At 57.9% G+C, this 18,899-nt stretch overlaps 2 protein-coding genes across 3 annotated transcripts; both read right to left on the reverse strand.

The window, feature by feature from the left end:
• Window positions 1-875: 875 nt before the first annotated feature.
• LOC131088608 (regulator of cell cycle RGCC-like) lies at window positions 876-3,766 on the reverse strand. 2 transcript variants are annotated; one of them, XM_058032801.1, is made up of 5 exons: window positions 3,713-3,766; window positions 2,991-3,146; window positions 2,443-2,523; window positions 2,082-2,144; window positions 876-1,378 (listed from the first exon to the last, which is right to left on the reverse strand). In XM_058032801.1, the coding sequence occupies exons 2-5, from the start codon at window positions 3,142-3,144 to the stop codon at window positions 1,371-1,373; spliced, it is 306 nt and encodes a 101-aa protein (XP_057888784.1). In that variant the 5' UTR covers window positions 3,145-3,146; window positions 3,713-3,766; the 3' UTR covers window positions 876-1,370. The 2 variants fall into 2 exon arrangements, with proteins under 2 accessions (XP_057888784.1, XP_057888783.1); XM_058032800.1 differs by having other exon boundaries at window positions 2,991-3,179; window positions 3,713-3,732.
• A 2,712-nt stretch (window positions 3,767-6,478) lies between these two features.
• On the reverse strand, window positions 6,479-18,395 carry ARHGAP36 (Rho GTPase activating protein 36). The gene is made up of 11 exons (XM_058032955.1): window positions 18,360-18,395; window positions 15,489-15,597; window positions 12,762-12,824; window positions 10,767-11,023; window positions 10,050-10,245; window positions 9,483-9,538; window positions 9,175-9,325; window positions 8,572-8,720; window positions 8,096-8,266; window positions 7,550-7,647; window positions 6,479-6,617 (listed from the first exon to the last, which is right to left on the reverse strand). The coding sequence occupies exons 1-11, from the start codon at window positions 18,393-18,395 to the stop codon at window positions 6,479-6,481; spliced, it is 1,425 nt and encodes a 474-aa protein (XP_057888938.1).
• Window positions 18,396-18,899: the final 504 nt, after the last annotated feature.

Genomic DNA, 18,899 nt, shown 5'->3' on the forward strand with positions numbered 1-18,899 from the left:
TGATGGGGGCTGTGTGTCCCCACAGAAGGTCACAGGCATCTCCCTGAGTGTCACAGACATCTCTGGGTGTCACCACCTTGGCACACACTCACTTCCATCTCCTGGCTGCCCCTCAGGGTCCATTTGGGACAGACATCAGTGGTCACATCACACAGCATGGGGACAGCAATAGCCCAGTGTTCCCTTGCTGGCCCTGCCCAGGCTGGAGTCTGTGTGTGCTCAGAGCCTCCTCAGCAGCACTGAGTGCTGGGTCTGGCAGAGGGGTTGTCCAACAACCTCCTGCTCAGCACCCACACACCAGGGATGAGGGCACAAACTGAAACTGCCCATTTCCTGCTCAGACAAGCTGCAGCAGAGCCACATGTGCCCTTAGTCCACGTGAGGATCACAGAGAGAAAGGGGGACCAGCCACAGGTTCCTCTTCTGTCATCCTGGTGGCACCTCCCAGGATGGGAAGCTCCAGAGAAAAGACCAGAGGGGAATCCCAGGGGGACCCCATCGTCCCATCCACGGCCAAACCTCACTGAAAGCTCAGCTTGGCAGAGGGCTGCAAACCCACATCCCTGGGCCTTGTTCCTGGGCTGCTGACAGGGGCAGGATCCAGGGGAAGTGGCACCAGAGCCCCTCCCTTTGGAAGCAGGAGCCCCAGAGCAGGGCCCTCTGGCAGGGGAGGAAGGCACCCTCTGCCACCCCAATGGCTGAGTGCCATGGGCAGGCAGGACAAGGATTCCTGATATTCCTCTTTAGCCAGGCATGTGCTGCTGAACTTGCTTCCTGAGGTCTCCCCCTTCTCCAGTGCCAGTCCCACCAGCTGGCAGCCCCAGGCATCCCTGCTCCCACCCTGCCAATGGGAAAAAGATGGACACAGACAGGCAGAGGTTTAAAATCCTGTTCACAGAACCATTTGTACAGCACAAAACATATTTTTACAGTATTTACAGCAGCAGCTGGGGAAAAGGCACTTGGGGGGCAGAGAGGGGTCCAGTTTGGGGCTCCCCATGCAAAGCAAAGGTCAGCAGTGACAGATGCCACCAAGGAACCAGGCTTCCCAGCCTGGAGGGGACACTGATGTCACGCTGATGTCCTGCAAGCTGATCTTCCCCAAAATTCCTCTGGGGGCTTCAGCAGCAGCCCAGCTTCCCCCCAAAGCCCTTGGAGCCACCAGACCCCGCGCAGGGCAGGGCCAGGTCCCACCCAGGGCTGTCCCCTCCTGGCGCTGGCAGGGCCTTGTCACCATCGTCCCGCAGCCGGATCCGTCCCCACCGCCCGTCCCTGTCCCCAGAGCCATCCCCACCCCAGCCAGGGGGGCAGAGGCCGCATCAGGGAGACTCAGGGCTGGGGCTGCTCCTCTCCAGACTCCACAGCACAGCTCACATCTCTGCAGGATGACACAGAAGATGGTGACAGTCTGCAGGGTTAGAGCAGAAATCTGGGGCAGGGGGTCAGCCCTGGTCCCCTCCCTCCCTCCCTGCATGGCTGGGGCCTGCAAAGCAACACTTCCCAGCAGCCACCTCATTTTGCACCAGGGATGGGAACAGAGAGCAGAACTGTGCCTTACTCAGTTTGCGTGGGAGGAAAAGTTTTTTAACCAGGCTCTCTCTGCCTCCAGCCTGTCACGCTGTGGGAGGAAGTGGCCTCTGCCTCGGTTTCCCCAGCACAGCAGCCATTGGGGAGCAGCCAAACTCTCTGGAGCTGCTGGGTACAGCAGCCAAACTCTCCAGAGAGGCCAGAGATGCCCAGCACAGCATCACCCCCTCCCACAGGGGACACCCCCAGGCTCTTACCAGGAGGGAAGCATCTGGAGGAGGAGAGCATCACCAACAGGCTCCCTGCCACCACACAGACCCCCTCTCCTCCCTCCTGATGGGGTGGGTTAGGATACACCACAAGGGGAGATCCCTTCTTTTCTCCTGCTCACCTTCCCCCCCAAGCAAAGAGCAGCCTCTGAGCAGCAGCTGAGGGAGGCTGCAGGCAGAGGAGCACAGGTCTCTGTGCATCTTCCCCAAACCATCAACAGGAGCCCCAGCCCAGGTGTCCCATCCATCCCATGGGAAGTGCAGGGATCAAGGTTGGGCATGTACCTTGCAAGGCTTTATCCAGGTCTGCAATGAACTCCTCCAGCTCCTGCGTGTCTCCAAGCTTTGCTAGTGGGGAAAAACACGGTCAGGTCTCCCCATTCCTCCTCTCACTGGGGAGACACCCCAACCCCTTGTTCCCAGCACAGCTGCTCCAGCTGTGTTTGTCCCAGCCAGTCCAGCCTCAACTGGGAAAATCCTAACCCAACTCCTGCCCCTTCCAGGCTCCTGCCAGGACACAAGGGCTCATTCCCACTCTGCAGGGCCCCCTTGGCACCCCCCTATCCAGGGCTGGCAGTCATTGCCAAGCCCAGCTGAGCACAGAGAAGGAAGCCCTGCAAACCCCTTTGGGTGGGGCCAGGCTCACCTTTGGTGGGATACGTGTCAGCTGAGCTGTTGAGGTGCTCCTCACTGGAGTTGAGGCTGCTTCCTGGGGATGTGCTGGCACCTGCAGAGACAGAGCATCAGTCCCTGGCCTGGGCACAGGCACCTGATGAACATTTTGCAGGAACACAGCCCGATCATGGCAATGGCACAGGGTGGCACACTCTTGGAGACCCCATCTGCTCCTCCTTTGCTTCTGGAATGCTTGGAAAAATGGAACTGAGTTTCCTTCTCAGGTCAGAGAGCACCAGAGGTTGTCTGGGCACCATTACAAGTACATGGTTATTACAGAGAACTGGGTTATCCCCAGCCCCTCAGGGTCCTGCAGAAGCCTGCCTGGCATCAGGAGCCCTGGCAGATGTTGGCAGGTCCTGGGCCAGTATCCATGGTCATCCCCCCATTGCTCATCCAGTCCACCAGGGCTGAGTCAGGCAGCATCAGCAGGAAGATGTGCTCCATGGAGGAACCACAGAGCTCCCACCCCGGCAGACACCATCCTCCCCAGAGCTCCTCACCCCATCCCAGACTCACTCTCCAGCTCATCGATGCCACTGTCATACACGCTCTGTCCCGCTTTCCTCTTCAGCTCCTCCAGGTGCTGCTGGTACTGACTCGCAGGGCCCCGGTCAAAGTCCTCCATGACCTCGTCGAACTCTCTCAGCAGCTCACTGAGCTCCTCAGCCATCGCTGGGGGCAACATGGGGGTGTTGGGGTACCCACCTGGCAGGCAGGGCCAGCAGGAGCCTCTCGGGAGCAGCCCAGGCTGGGGATGAGGCAGAGCCAGGCTCCGGGTGCCGGCTGTGCAGGCAGTGCCAGCGCTGCTCCGAGCACACCCGGCTCCTCGGACAGCTCAGCCTTCCCCCAGCTCATCGCACAGCCGGGCTGCGGCCAGCCCAGTAAGAGCTGGTGCTACTCAGGCTCGATAGAATCCCAGAAGGGTTTGAGCAGGAAGGGAGCACAAAGCCCATCCCATCCCAGCCCTGCCATGGCAGGGACACCTTCCACTGTCCCGGGGCGCTCCAAGCCCCAGTGTCCAGCCTGGCCCTGGGCACTGCCAGGGATGCAGGGGCAGCCCCAGCTGCTCCGGCCAGGCTGGGGCGCACGGAGGGGAGGAGGGCACAATCACCGGCCGGGACCCCCGGCTCCATCCCGCTGCCGGGGGGTGCCCGGAGCCTGCGGGGGGACCCAGGAGCGGAGCCCCTCGCGGGTTCCGAGGAGGCGGCACTCCCGGTTCGGTTCGGCTCGGCACTCACCGGCGGCTCGGCTCCCTGCGCTCCGGTCCCGGCGGCAGCAGCGCCTCCGCTCCGCTCCGCTCCGCTCCGCTTCCGCCGCTTTTGGCCCCGCACCGGGGCTGGGCGGGGGCTCCGGGAGGCTCCGCCCCCAAACGGCAGCGCGGGACCGCGGGAGTCCCGGGGTCTCCCCCCAAACACCCCCGATAAACACCTCCGAACAAACAGCCCTCAACAAACACCCCAAACACCCCCAACAAACAGCCCTCAACAAACACCCCAAACACCCCCAACAAACACCCCCTAAAAGACACCCCCGAACGCCCCCGCCCGGCGTCGCTCCCTCAAAGCCCCAACAGGAGGTGGAACACGGGGCTGGGGCTCAGCTCCCGGGGAACCAGGGACAGACGGCCTCAAGCTGTGCCGGGGGAAGGTCAGGCTGGATATTAGGGAAAATTCCTCAGGGAGAGGGCTGTCCCGCCTGGCACGGCTGCCCAGGGCAGTGGTGAAGCGCCCGTCCCTGGAGGGATTTCAAAGCCGTGTGGATGTGGCACTTGGGGACACGGGTTGGGGTAGCCCTGGCAGTGCTGGGGAATGGCTGGACTTGGTGCTTTTGCAGGGCTTTTCCAGCCTCAGCGGTTCCATGGTTCTCTCCTACAGGTTTCCCAGAGAGCTGTCAAGCCCAGAGCTTTGTGTCTGGGCCCTGCCACGGATCCTGGTCAGCAGCATGAGGGAGACACAGGGGTTTAAAAAAGAGGAGCTCAGGCTCTGCTGTCCTTGCTGTTGCCTCTAAAGCCACCCATGGATCCGAGCAGCCGGTCCCACTCCTGCAGATTCTCCCTGCTGTACCCTCATACAAGCCCTAGGCCTGGCTCTGCCCCGCCAGTCTGAGGGGCTCAAGGGGGCTTTGGTGGGGCTGGAACTAAAAACCAGCCAGAACCTCCCCAACAGCAGCAACCACCCCCAAAAACAGCAACTGCTGCCTAAGCAGGAATGACCCCCCAAAACAGTGATCAGCCCCGAAACAGTGACCAGCTCCTGAGAGCCACCACCCCCCAAAAGCAGGCTCCCCCAAACATTCACCACTGCCCCAAAAGCAACCACCCCCCTCAAGAAGAGACTCCCAACAGCAGCAGCCCCCCTGCGCCAGCACTGGGGATCAGGAAGGATCAAGGCAGAACCTTCCCTGTCACTCCTGAGGTGACCCCCAAGGCCTGCAGGGGCAAGGAGCCCCTGAGAGCAGAACCCGGAGCAAAAGCCAGCCAGCCCCTGCGGAGCGGGCCCAGAGCAACGCCATGGCTCCCTGGTGAGATGTGAGCTGCCTGGGCAGCGGGTTTATTTCATTTCGTGAGGCTGGAACGGAGCAGCTCCAGCAGAGTCTCGGTGCAGCCGCACGGGGGCCGGGCCAGGCCGGTGCCGGGCTGCCCTCAAGCGGAGTTTGCAGCAATATCGCATCAACGCTGCCAGGGACGAACACCCCACGGCCACTTGGATGGCTCTGCAGCAGCCAGAGAAAGCTGGTGCTTCCCAGTGAGCTCCCCGTGCCCCCCTGCCCCTGTTATGGTGCGGGGAAAGTGAAATCCAGCGGGGCTTTTCCTGCAAAGAGCTGCCTCCTGTGTCAGCATCCCTGGCCCATCCCAGAATCATGGAATCACAGAATGGTTTGAGTGGGAAGGGACCCTAAAGTCCATCCCGCTCCACCCTCTGCCATGGGCAAGGGCACTTTTCACTATCCCAGGCTGCCCCAAGCCACATCCAACCTGGCCTTGGACACTTCCAGGGATCCAGGGGCAGCCACAGCTGCTCTGGACAACGTGTGCCAGTGTTTTACCCTAGGAAGGAATTTGAAAGGCTGGGGGCTGCTCTTGCAGCAGGTACAATCCCACCCAGAGCAGTGGCTGGACACAATGTTGGCTTCACAGCTGACATTCGAGTGTTCCTGTGGCCTCTGGAACTTTCCACAGCCTCATGGTGTCCCAAATTTATCTGCTCCTCCAGACACACCAGCTCTGCTGCTCTCTGGAGCTTATCAGCTCCCAGGGGGTCTCACCAGCTATCTCACAGCACAGGCTCCTCCGGGAAATGCTTCCCCACCCATCCCAACTGTTCTGATCTGCAGGGAAGGGACCTTTGCAAAATAAGAGCCCAGCCTGAGCAGGGCACCTGAGAAGGACTGGGTGCCTTCAGACCAGGACTGGGTGCAAGCTGTGGTGGAATATCGAATACTGTTTGCAGAAGTACTATTTTGTCCCCAGAAGTGCCCTGCTGTGGCTGCCCCATTCCTGGGAAAGTTCAAGGCCAGAAGGCCAGGCTGGATGGGGCTTGGAGCAGCCTGGTGCAGGGAAGGTGTCCCTGCCTGTGCCAGAGCCTCACCACCCTCACGGGGAAGAACTTCTCTGAATATCCCATGAATATCCCAATTTCTCTCTCTGGCAGTGGGAAGCCATTCCCCGTGTCCTGTCCCTCCAGCCCTTACAAAAGCATTTGGATACTCCTCCATTTGGAGCCGTCTCTTCTCCAGGCTGAGCAGTCCCAGCTCCCTCAGCCTGTCCTCCCTGCAGGTGTAGGGATGGCACTCCATTCCCGAGGTGCTGTGAGGAGGGGGTGGCAGGGAGGGCTGTGCTGAGGATGTGGCAGTGGTTGGACCCACAGGAAGGTGCCAGCCTGGCAGGTGACCCCCGAGTACAGCTCTGCCCCCTGGGCACAGGCACAGGGGCTGTCCCCACAGTGAGGAAGGGCTGGGTTTTGTGGGAAAAGCTGCCTGGTTGTGTCCAGAGAGCCTGGGCAGGGCTAGATGCCAACATGCAGGTTTAGGAAGGAGACGCTGCTGTAGAGCTCCGAGCAGACCGAGCCGCGCTCCAGGCTGTGTGTCCAGCCAGGCGGTGTGGACAGAGCCAGCTCCTCCCCGGGATCCTCACGCTCTGGGCTCCTAAGGAAGCAAAAAGGAGAGAGATGCTGTTAGCAAATGCTTCTACTGCCCACTGCACTCCCAAATGGGCTCAAGCAGTGATCCCAAAGACTGCCATCTCCAGACAGTCCCAAGAGGAATGTGAACACAAACAAGAAGCTGTAGCATGGATCACAGAATCCCAGGTTTGGGTTGGAAGGAACTTTGAAGAGCATCTAGTCCATGGGCACAGATACCTTCCATTAGATGGGGTTGCTCCAAGCCCCATCCAAACTGGTATGGAAGTGGCCTGTGGTCCAGGAAAACCCTTCCCACAGGACAATTCATGTTTCTGAGGAGTCACCAGCTCTACTGAAGGCTCTTGAGCATCCCCTGCTCCTCAGGATCCCCTGTTTTCAACTATTCCCTACTTCCAACCCCAGGGAACAAACTCCCTCCTGCATTATGTGCCATGGTAGACCCAGCTCATGGGATGTGAGGTCCTTTCAGCCACCACCTTTAACCTTAGGGAAGGACACAAGCTCCAGTTCTGAGCCTCAGTGGGAATGTCCCATCTTGCACCCAAAATGTGGATGTATGGACAGAGCTGGTGGCCCCACACAGGCACCCGGGGCAGGCAGAGACTGCAGTGAAACACGGACACCAAGGATGGAGGAGGTTTGGAGAAGGCTGGTGGTGGAGCAGGGATCAGCATGTGACACTGAGAGGCAGGAGCAGGGGAGGGGCTGGACAGGAGCTGTGTGGATACCACAGAGAGAGCTCTGGAGAGAGCTGGCACAGGCTGGGGAGCAAACAGGGAGAGCAGGGAGCTCCGAGGGATGGGAAGGATGGAGTGTGAAGGGCTTTAGCTGAGGAGCTGTGACCAGGCCGCTGTAGGAAGGAGCAGTCTGGAGGAAGATGAGCAGGGTGTGCTGTCACTGTCCCTGTGCCCTGAGGAGCCCTCGGGCACTTACGGCACGTCAGGGAACTTCCTGCGCAGCAGGTACTCGATGACATCGGGGTCTGTCTGGAACAGCCTCCTCAGCACGTCACACTGCATCTCTGGGGACACCTGGGGACACACGGCCACACTGCTCAGTCGTGGGGCCACTCTCGGCAGGAGGCTGAGCAGAGGCAGCCAAGGAAGGAGCCCAGGACGTGGTCACAGAGCCAGCACATTGGTGTCACACCCCACACACCTCCCAGGGGCTGCACGATCTCAGCCCCTGCTTTCCCTTCACTATCCCCAGTCCTTTGGCTCCCTGTAGACCACAAAAATTGCTATAAGGCTTTTTGGGGATCTGAAATGTCACATTCCAATAGACCTGAGGGGACCCTTACTGCTGCCTGTGAGTGCCCTGTGGGAGGGTGGAGAGAGGATGGAGCCAGAGCCTTCCCAGAGGATGGGCACAGACCAAGGTGTGCATCTCTGACAGGGACAAAATCCTTCCCCTGCTGCTCTTGGAAGAATTCAGAGGGAAGGAGGTGCTGGAGGGGCTGCCCTGAGGAGCCCAACTTACCATGAACAGGGAGTGGTGGTGCTCAATCAGCCTCTGGAGCACCAGGATTATGGCAGCACTGTCCTCAAAGTTCAGGGCACCAGCATCTTTCTCTCCAGGCTTCTCCTTCTGCAGGATGTTGGGACCAAAGACTGTAGCCAGGTTTGACACTGTCATTTTGTTCCCAGGGATCTACAAGGAAGCACCAAAGGAACCTGTGGACTGTGGATGGAGTGGCATGGGATGTCCCAGGATGTCCTCACCCACCCCAGGGCAGGAACACAAGGGTGAGGTGTTGGTCTGGGTCCAGTTTGGTCCTCTCTGAGCTGGTGGCAGGGCCAGCGCAAAGGGCTCGAGGTGCTGGAGCACACATTCATCCCATCCTCACCTTTTCCAACCACAATGACCCCGGGATTCTGTGAGGGATTTGTTGTCTCCCCCAGGCTTGCAGCAGCCCCAGCACCGTGCAGGGCAGCCCTCGGGAGCAGCAGCCTCACCTGGCGGCCCTCGGGGTCCCAGGAGCTCTCGGCGTGCCGCGCCACCCGGGCCAGGAAGCGCAGGAGGCGCAGCAGGGTGTCACTGTGGCACGGGGGCAGCAGGAACAGCAGCAGCTGCAGCGTGTCCAGCTGGGCCTGCCCCTCCAGGCCTGGGGAGAGCTGTGTCAGTGAGGGGCACAGCCCACCAGGCACTCCCAGCCCTCCTCCACCTGCTTGGGAATGAGCTCTGGTGGGAGCCAGGCTGCTGTCCCACCCTTCCTCCCACGGGATGGAGAACCCAGCCAGAGCTGTGGTGTTGCTGGATATTGCACAGCCACACAGCCAAAGACTGTCACGGACCAGAGGGATTTTTATAGTCCAATTCAAAAGAAATCAAACAAAACCCCCACCAAATCCACTGATTACAATAACTGTGTGTGGCAGCGCCAGGCAGCACAACACCCATCCCAGAAGCTTTGGAAAAGAAGGGTGGTGAGGAAGGATCCAATCCTGGCAGTGTCCAAAGTCAGGTTGGACAGGACTTGGAGCAACCTGCCCAAGTGAGAGGTGCCCCCAACACAAATCCTCCTGTGGCTGTGCAGGCTCTGCTCCACAGGTACTCACTGGCTGTGCTGAGGAAGGCTCCATAGAGCTCTCTGGGAATCAGGGAATCAGGCATATCCCGGAGAAACTCTTTGAGCAGGGCAGCCACATCATGAACACTTTGATGCTCATCCAAGAAAACATCCAGCCCTTGGTCAAACTCTTCCCTCAGCTTGGAGATGGAAGAAATGGGAAGGATGAAAATCACAGACAGTTCTAGTCTGTTTCAGACCTCTCCACACCAATGTCAGCTCTATCCATCCCCATCCACATGAGCCTCTATCCCCGACAAGGCACAGCCAGAGGATGCAGTGAATGCCTCCCTTTACCTGCTGGACTCTTTTCTTGGAGCTTCCAACACGGAAGATGCCAACAGTTTGGAGCCCTGGGGGACAGAGAGGTTAGTGCTGTGCATTCCCACTGCTCCCTGCCACCCAGGCTGCTCCTGGGAGCACCTCAGCACCGTGGCAGGGCTTCTCTTGCATGGCTTTCCCTTCTCCAGGCAGTGAGGAAAAGGAAAGGCTGTGGAGCCATGAGATTTCCTTGGGTTGCCTGTGATAAAGGAGGAGATCCCATCCCTACAGTAACTGTGAGCAAGGGCTGGATGTACAGCAGAGGTTGAGGCACCAGGAGATGGTCACTGACACACACAGTGACATTCCCTCTTCAGTGACATTCCCCTCTGGTGCTGCATCCAACCCAGAGGACTCTCCACAGGAGGCTTTTTGGAAGATGCCCTGCCCCAGGACTCACAGAAGCATTCAGGTTGGGAAAGACCTCCAAGACCATCAAGTCCAACCATGGTGCCCATCAAACCTGGCCTTCCTCCCATCTTGGGGGGGTGGTCAGCCAGGATGTCCTGGTGGCCACACTCAGGGAGTTTCTCCAGCCCTTACCGTGCGTCTCAAGGTGGGTGCAGCACCTGTCCACAATCCGTGGCACCTGCCAGGTGATGGGGTTCAGACTCAGCTGCTTCTTCTTGCCGCGGCTCCTGCGAGGGTCCAGCTCATGGGGGTGTGAGAGCTGCAGGGCCTCCAGCAGCTCGGAGGCGTTGTCACTCAGGTCCGTGATGGAATCCACGGACATGGCCCCCTGGGATGGAGCAGAGGAATGACCCCACAGATCTATCAGTGCCATGACCTCACGGGTTTCTGGGAAAGGGCAGCATCCAGTGCCACTCCTGCCATGGGGAGGGACACCTCCCACTGTCCCAGGCTGCTCCAAGCCCCAGCTCCCACCCTGATCTTGGACACTGCCAGGGATCCAGGGGCAGCCACAGCTGCTCTGGGCACCCTGTGCCAGGGCCTGCCCACCCTGCCAGGGAACAATTCCTTCCCAATATCCCATCCAGCCCTGCCCTCTGGACCTTTAGATGTCCCCCTGGCAACCTCATCTCCATAGGAGCTTTGCTAGTGAGGGCCATCTCACTCCTCACAGTCCCTCTCTGAGGGGGCTGGGGACATCACCATTTCCCCGAGGACAGACTGGGACCGGCCCAGCCTGGGTCACAACCCACTCAGTCAGTGAGAAAAAATCCTGGAAAATCCCATTTATTGCCAAATTCAGACACCCCCATCCCACAGCACCACCACAGCCCATGTTGGGGACCATACCCTCCGCTGGCTCCAGGAGCCCTTGTCCACCAGCACCGGGGAAAGCGGCTCCTCTGGGCAGCCCCCGTCGGGTGCCCGGATGCAGCTGGTGCCCATTGCCAGCCTCCTGTGCCTCTGGGCCCGGAACCGGGTGACCGTGGCCTCCACCTCCAGGCAGAGGCGGCGGCTCCGGCCCACGGCCTCCTGCAGCTGCCGGCAGGCGCGGTCGTTGGCGATGACCTGGGCGAGCGGCACGCCGAAGGTGTGGGGAGAGCACTCTGCGGGAACGCGGCACGGAGGGAACGGCACTGAGGGAGCTGCAGGGATGAACCCCGTGTCCTGCCCCCAGCAGCGCCTGGAGCAGCCCCAGGGAGCAGGAAAGGTGTGGGGGGACCCTGGGTGCCACAGAGCCAAGGGGGAGGGCGCCCCATGGGAAACGAGGGGCTGGGGGCACAGGGAGGAGACACAGGGGCCTGCTCTCCAGCAGTGGGCTGCTTGGAGCCCGTCCCAGTTTTTCCCGGAGTTTCCTCCCTTTAACTGACTACAGCCCCATGAAGACGCCATGGCACCCATGGAGCAACAACTTCATAAATCACCAAAAGATCCTTTCCAAATTCTAACTGTGAGAAATGGATTTGTAGAGAGCTCTCAGGCCTAGCAGAAGGCCCGCACAGTGTACATCTGTATGCAAACTTTGAGACAAGAAATGGTGACTTAGAAATGCCATAGAATAAGACAGATATTGTTGAGAGAAAAATGGAGCTAGAAAAAAGTTTCAAAAGATAACCTTACAAATAAGACTAGATACTTGAGAGAAATAAAACTATGAAAAATGCATTATATTAGGACCCACGAGGGGCAGTTTTAGATGATTGGCTTTAAGGCATCTACAGCATGGTGTGGCAAAAAGATGATAGGCCAAGAAACACTCATAGTGTATTGTAATTAAGAAAGAATTGGTTTCTGATTGTGATGGCATGAATGATAACATCTGTGCTGTCTCACCCTTCTCATGAGATGGAAAATGGAATAAAAGTTTTTAAAACGCCTCTCAGCTGCCCCATCTCAAGATCAAGAAGAGAGTATTGTCCAACAAACTGGTGCCCAGTGTGAGGAGCAGATAACTCAACTAAACTGTCTGACCTGTCACAAAGCCCTGAGGTCATTTTTGTGAAGTGTTGCTGAGATAAGCATGAATCCTGGGATCATGACTCTTGCAAGAAGAGAGAAGTTGGATTTCTGCCCTCGTCACTGGCTCGGTCAGGACAGAGATCCAACAAGGACTTGCCTGTTGCTCAACATCAGGTAAGCCTCAGGGAACGTGTTAGGACACAAGATGTCCAATTTGCCTAGAGATATTTATAAAACCTTAAAGATCTGGTCAAATTTAATTCCTGCAACATTTCAAAATCTGAGTTAAAGGACTTACTATTATGCATTCAGAAGGGGTTTCCAACTGTGGATGAAGTTTCTGTGTTATCACTTCCTCTCTGGGAACTTTTAGGACTGAAACTATACAATGCTTTTACCACAGACAGAGATCAAACAGCTGCTAAGTTGCTACCAGCATGTACAATGATTGATGTGTTTAAACATTGTACTAGGTAAAATATGAGGCATTAATTTCAGTAGTTTTAAACCCTTGAATGGTTTTGTGCTGGTGTGGGGAAGCTCATTCCCACCTGGCTCTGCTCTAGAATTCTGTGTACCCCAGGGTTGTCACTGAGGTCCTTCAGGGGATGCTGAGGTAGAACTGGAGGTGACAAGATTGGGGCAAAATGGGCAGATAGACTCATTTGTGGGTGTTCACCTTGAGAATGCATTTCACATTGCCCACATTCCACACACCTTTCCCTCCTTCCAGGCTCCATCAAGCTCGTGCCATTCCAAGAACAGCAGAACAACTGTGATGAAGCATCCTACTGGTTTTGGGCACCTCCCACCCCACCCCACCAAAAACCACCCATTCCCCCTGAGAGCAGGGACCAAAGCCCAGGTACAAGTGAGGCTGCTCACCTTTCCTCTCCTTCGAGAAGCTCTCCAGCTTCTGCCGGATGGATTTCATGCCTTTGGAGCCATCTACAAGGAAAAGGGGAAGGTTCAGCACCAGCATCTTGGGGCTGGCTCAGCATGGGCTTCCTGTCCCTCTGCAGCCTCCAGCCAGGGGACACTGAGGGACAGCCACAGCCCTGAGGGGATCCAGGAGTGCCCTGGGACACACAGTGGGCAGCAGCTGCCAGGGACCAGCCCTGGAGATGGACATCCCTGCTTGGGACCAGCCCTGGGGATGGACATCCCTGCTTGGGACCAGCCCTGGGGATGGACATCCCTGCTTGGGACCAGCCCTGGAGATGGACATCCCTGCTTGGAGAACAGCCCTGGAGATGGACATCCCTGCTTGGGAAACAGCCCTGGAGATGGACATCCCTGCTTGGGACCAGCCCTGGGGATGGGCATCCCTGCTTGGGACCAGCCCTGGAGATGGACATCCCTGCCCAGGGACCAGCCCTGGAGATGGACATCCCTGCCTAGGACCAGCCCTGGAGATGGACATCCCTGCCCAGGGACCAGCCCTGGAGATGGACATCCCTGCCCAGGGACCAGCCCTGGAGATGGACATCCCTGCCTAGGACCAGCCCTGGAGATGGACATCCCTGCCCAGGGACCAGCCCTGGAGATGGACATCCCTGCTTGGAGAACAGCCCTGGAGATGGACATCCCTGCTTGGGAAACAGCCCTGGAGATGGACATCCCTGCCTGGAGAACAGCCCTGGAGATGGACATCCCTGCCCAGGGACCAGCCCTGGAGATGGACATCCCTGCTTGGAGAACAGCCCTGGAGATGGACATCCCTGCTTGGGAAACAGCCCTGGAGATGGACATCCCTGCTTGGGACCAGCCCTGGAGATGGACATCCCTGCCCAGGGACCAGCCCTGGAGATGGACATCCCTGCTTGGAGAACAGCCCTGGGGATGGACATCCCTGCCTGGGAAACAGCCCTGGAGATGGACATCCCTGCTTGGGACCAGCCCTGGAGATGGACATCCCTGCTTGGAGAACAGCCCTGGAGATGGACATCCCTGCTTGGAGAGCATTCCCAGAGATGGGCACCATCCTCTGTGGATGAAGGGGTGGAGGGACCCCATGGCTCTACGCGAGCAGTGAGACCCAGAAAGGCTTTTGGGAATGTTTTAGAGCACAGACATAAAAAGTTGTACAAAACACCATCAGAAATCCCATCCTGCTCTGTAGGAATCCCACCTCACACATCCAGCAGCAGTGAACTGAGAATTCACTCACTGCCCACCCTAAATCCTTCCAGGACACATCACCCTATTCTGGCTTGTACTCTTCATTCCTGAAGAATTCTCTTCCTAGAAACAGCTTATATCTATTTGTTTGGGTTATTTTGTAAGACTTAGAGGAAAGCTCTGACAGCTGGAATGAGGACATGAGTGTAGAAGCCAGCATAAATTGTCCAGCAGCACACTGACCAACCAGGAAGGAAATACTGGGGTTTGGGGCTTTTTTTGGCACTGCACTGGTCCCTAGAGGAGCTGCTGCTGCAGGGTGTCACTGCAAGCTGGATCACAACAGCCCAAAATAAAACAAAATAGAAAAGGAATCAGGATGTTTGTGGTCAAAGTCCTCCAGGGCTGCAGCCCTGGAGCAACTGGGAGTTCTGGGAAGGAGAGGGGAGCTGTGCTGGACTCTCCATGATGCCATTTAATGGCATGAAACCTTTGGGATATTAAGGTGGGAAGCCAGACTTGGGTGCCACCTCGAGCAGTTGGTGCTCAGTGTGAGGCTGGGCACTGGGAGATGCCCCATCCTGGGAGAGGATCCTGAGACCTGGGGCCTCCATCCTGCCCTGGGGTGCCAGGAGTGGAAGGGGGGCTGGAGACCCCCAGGCTCCCTCTGCACCCCAGCCCCAGCCCTGGCGAGCTGGTGCCATCCCCTGCCCTGCTGGGATGCCAAAATATGGCCCAGGGCACAGGAGGCACATCAAGTGGATAAGAAGTGGATTTGGGAAGGAGTCTGGGAACCACAACTCTCTGGGTTTGCTGGTGAGGGACACAGGCAACCCTGAGAACCCTGACAGGGCCTCTGTGCTCAGTTCCTGTGGGGTTCCAAAATTTATCCACCCTTTTATGTGCCAGTGCATTATGCACTCTCCCATAAGCCCCTTTCCAGCATCAGGACTTAGTGCTGGCCATGGATCCAAACAGCAAATCCCATCCCACCCCAAGGGCACTCAGACAATCCCCAGTGGAGGCCTTGCCAAGTTGTCACATCTGGTTTGAGTTTGGGGGTTGGAGGGTCATGTTCTCACACTGCTGCGGACACACAAACCCCTCCACAGGCTGATCAGGCCTTCGGGGCTCAGAACAAAGCAGGCATGAGAAATAGAATGCACCAAAATATGTCACAAATGTCTCCCCATAACCATCACCCCGGGCTGTGGTGTGGGGATGTGCAGCATGAACGGCTCAGCCTCAGCCCCCCTTGGCAGGAGCCTCCTGTCCTGTCCTCTCCCCTCCTGTCCTGTCCTCTCCCCTCCTGTCCTCTCCCCTCCTGTCCTCTCCCCTCCCTCCCCTCCTGTCCCTCCTCCCCTGTCCTCTCATCTCCTGTCCTCTCCCCTCCTGTCCCTCCTCTCCCCTCCTGTCCTCTCCCCTCCTGTCCCTCCCCTCCTGTCCTGTCCTCTCCCCTCCTGCCCCTCCTCTCCCCCCTGTCCCCTGTACCTCTGTCCAGACTGAGGTGGCCCACGGGCAGCCTCTCCTGCAGCTGGAACAGTGCCAGCTCCTGCAGACTGGCCCTCTCCAGCTCGGACAGGCTCTGCAGGGCCACGGGCTGCATCCCAGGGCTGGGGCCTGGCACAGGGGCGAGCCAAAGGTCCTCTGGAAAACACACCTGTGTGAAAGGAACGCGTGGCAGCGACACCTGCTTGAGGAGAGAAACTGCTGGGAGCACTCCAGGGAGTCTTTGCAGGAGACATTTGTCCCTCTGTCACCTCTCCAAAGAGCCAGTGGGGCTGCAGAGCCCCAGCCACATCATCTCACTCCAGCCTTCCAAGCAAAGGCCTTGGAGGCATCGGGAGAAGATATTTAGATTTGATATTGGGAGGGAATTGTTCCCTGTGAGGGAAGCACTGGCACAGGGTGCCCAGAGGAGCTGTGGTTGCTCTGTCCCTGGAAGTGTCCATGGCCAGGTTGGACAGGGCTTGGAGCAGCCTGCACTGGTGCAAAAGGTCTCTGCATGGAAGGAGATAAGCTTTAAGATCTCTCCCAAATTCTGTGATTTATCTTTTGTAAATCACAAACAACTGCACGTGACCAGAAGTGCCGAAGCCCTTTACCCCAGGCTGGACCACAGACCCTGGACACCCCACCTCCTGTCCCAGAGCTTTGGGGAGCCCTCCCTGCTGTGTGCAGGCTCTGGGAGAGCCCACACAGGGACCTGGCTCCTCAGCCCACACTGACCTGGCTGCCTCCAGCGGTGCCACCTGCTCCTGGTGCCACCTGTGCCACCGCCCCAGCACCACCCGGCACGGTCCAAAGAGCAACAGCAGCCCCAGGGAGAGGAGAGGAGCGAGGTCAGAGTACGGGCTCTGAACAGAACCTCCCCAAAGAGGCTTAAGGCAAGAATGAAAAATAAATGCCTGGAAGTCTCAAGGGATGCAGTGAGACCCCCCAGGAACGGGACAGAGCTCCTGTGTCAATCTCTGCCCCCTCTCTAGCCCCTGAGACTGGTTCCTTCTGGCCAGGTTTGAAATTTCAGTTTCTAAAGGTTAGAAATTAGAAATTTAGAAATTAGAATTTAGAAAGTTACATAAATTAAAGAAGAAAACAAATATAAAGGAGTTGTTCATAGTTCCCTGTAAGTGGAGACTGAAAAGGGAATTCACCTACATCATAGAATCCCACACTGGTTTGGGTTGGAAGAGACCTCAAAAAACATCTCATTCCACCCCTGCCATGGCAGGGACACCTCCCACTGCCCCAGGCTGCTCCAAGCCCCATCCAACCTGGCCTTGGGCACTGCCAGGGATCCAGGGGCAGCCACAGCTGCTCTGGGCACCCTGTGCCAGGGCCTGCCCACCCTAGGAAGGAATTCCTTCCCAATATCCCATCCATCCCTGCCCTCTGCCAAAATAAAGAGGCACAATGCAGGGATTTTTATAACTCCCATCCTGCTCCCCTGGGATGGTGTGGGGCAGGAACCTCCTTGGCTGTCACAGATGAGAGCATCTCCACATGCCAGGGACAGCTCCGTGCCTCTGCTGCACCGGGAGCTCCCAGCAGGGCGGGAGCAGCTCCGCTGTGCATGGATGGATGGATGGATGGATGGGTGGATGGATGGATGGGTGGGTGGATGGATAGATGGATGGATGGATGGATGGATGGATGGATGGATGGATGGATGGATGGATGGATGGGTGGATGGATGGATGGGGATGAGAGAGACGCACTGTAGGGAGTTACCTTTGTGCAGGTGAAGCCTCACACTCCAGCAGAGCTCACAGCCACATCCCCAGCCTGAGCAGAGTCCTGTGGGATGCGGCCGCCATGGGGTGAGAAGGAGGAGGAATCCCAGAGAGGAGCAGCAGAGGGAAGGCAGGAAGGAGAAGGACAAGCTGCTGCTTATCTGCCCAACCACAGGCGCCACTCGAGGAGCCCTGTGACGTGCCACCACCACTGGCCTGCCAAAACTCATCCTCCAGGAGTTAACCCCAAACACCTGCCCTGCTTCTCACCCCAGGTGTGGATTTATGTCCCTGGAAACAGCTGAGATGGGGAGCAGCACCTCCGAGCCAGAGGCACAAGAGCAGCGTGGGTGTCCCTGCAGGGGACAGGGATCAGAGATCCCTGTGAATCCCATGGGACAGGAGAGCTCACTCAGCCTGGACAGGCACCAGGGTCCCCGTAAGGAAAGAAATGCTGGCCCACAGTGGGGGCAAAGGCAGAGCCCCACAAAAACCCTGCTTTGGAGGGGATGCCAGAGCAGGAATCTCACTAACTCAAAAACAGGACTGGTGCTTATTTCAGGAAATCCCATGGGGAAAGCTCAGTGCAGCTGCCCCCTCCATTCCCAAGGAGCAGTGGCTGCTCCCCCAGGCTCAGCAGCAGTTCCTCTCTTCCCAGCTGGAACAAAGGGCCCACGTTTACCTTGCCTGTGTCCTCTTGCAGCAGCACCAGCAGCTCCTGGAGCTCCCAGCTCTTCCTTTGGGACAATGGCTTTCACAGCAGCATCTCCTCAAAGGCTCCAGGGGCCCTTCCAGCCCACAGGCGGGAGGAGAAGAGGGGAAGGGATGGAAAGGAGCTGCCACAGCCGAGGGGAGGAGAGAGGGGATGAGAATGTGAATTTTCTGCCAAAGAAATGAGAGCCAGAAACAGCGTGTGGAGAGAGGGCAGGGCTGGATGGAAGGAACTGCTCTTCCCACGCTGGCCACGGAGCCTTGGCAGGGATTGCTCATTGCTCAATCCCCTCCATCCTCAGCTTTCCCCGCTCCCGTCCATGGGCAACCAGGACACCCCCAAAGCATCAGCTGTGCTGCCAGGTGAAACCTGAACTGGGGATGTGCTGCCTGGGGAGGGCCAGTGGATGATTCCCACCTCAGCTCTCCGTGCACCTTCCTGGTGCTCCACCATGGCAGCTTCCCCGTGACAGTGTCTGGCAGGGTCTGGCACAGGCTCCACATCCAGGGTCCCTGCAGTGCTCTGCTGTTGAGGAGCTCACAGACCTCATGGGGTGGATCTGCAGCTCAGGTTGTTCTCAGAGGGTTACAGATCTTGGAGAGCCTCCCAAACCTCCACCAACACCCAAAATTGGCACTTCCTTGCCAATGAACACACTCCTTGCCATGAGCCCTTTGGGGCCACAGCTGGGCTCCTGGCCCATGATCATGGAACAGTTTGGGTTGGAACAACAAAGAAAGCAGCAGGCCCAAGATTTGCCCATAAAAAATGTTTATTCCTTAAAAATACAGCATTCATCTGCAGGGACACGACTATTCAAAGCATTTTTAAAAGGGTTTTTATCCGCTCCCAGCGTGGCAAGCGCTCAGTGTTGGGAGCAGGGAGAGCAGCAGCCCTTGTGGGAACAGCCTGATCCCAAGGGAAGATCTGTGTCACCCATCCCTGGATGTCACCTCA

The sequence above is a fragment of the Melospiza georgiana genome, chromosome 12 (assembly GCF_028018845.1).
Source record: "Melospiza georgiana isolate bMelGeo1 chromosome 12, bMelGeo1.pri, whole genome shotgun sequence".
Lineage (NCBI taxonomy): Eukaryota > Metazoa > Chordata > Aves > Passeriformes > Passerellidae > Melospiza > Melospiza georgiana.

Coding starts and splice junctions, on each gene's coding strand:
- LOC131088608 (XM_058032800.1), bottom strand. CDS start 3,159: ATGTTGCCCCCAGCGATGGCTGAGGAGCTCAGTGAGCTGCTGAGAGAG. Junction 2,524..2,990: donor TGGCATCGATGAGCTGGAGA/GTGAGTCTGGGA, acceptor CTGTCTCTGCAG/GTGCCAGCACATCCCCAGGA. Junction 2,145..2,442: donor TGACACGTATCCCACCAAAG/GTGAGCCTGGCC, acceptor TTTCCCCACTAG/CAAAGCTTGGAGACACGCAG.
- ARHGAP36 (XM_058032955.1), bottom strand. CDS start 18,395: ATGGTGGAGCACCAGGAAGGTGCACGGAGAGCTGAG. Junction 12,825..15,488: donor CCACCTCAGTCTGGACAGAG/GTACAGGGGACA, acceptor TTTTCCTTGTAG/ATGGCTCCAAAGGCATGAAA. Junction 6,618..7,549: donor AGGAAGTTCCCTGACGTGCC/GTAAGTGCCCGA, acceptor TTGCTTCCTTAG/GAGCCCAGAGCGTGAGGATC.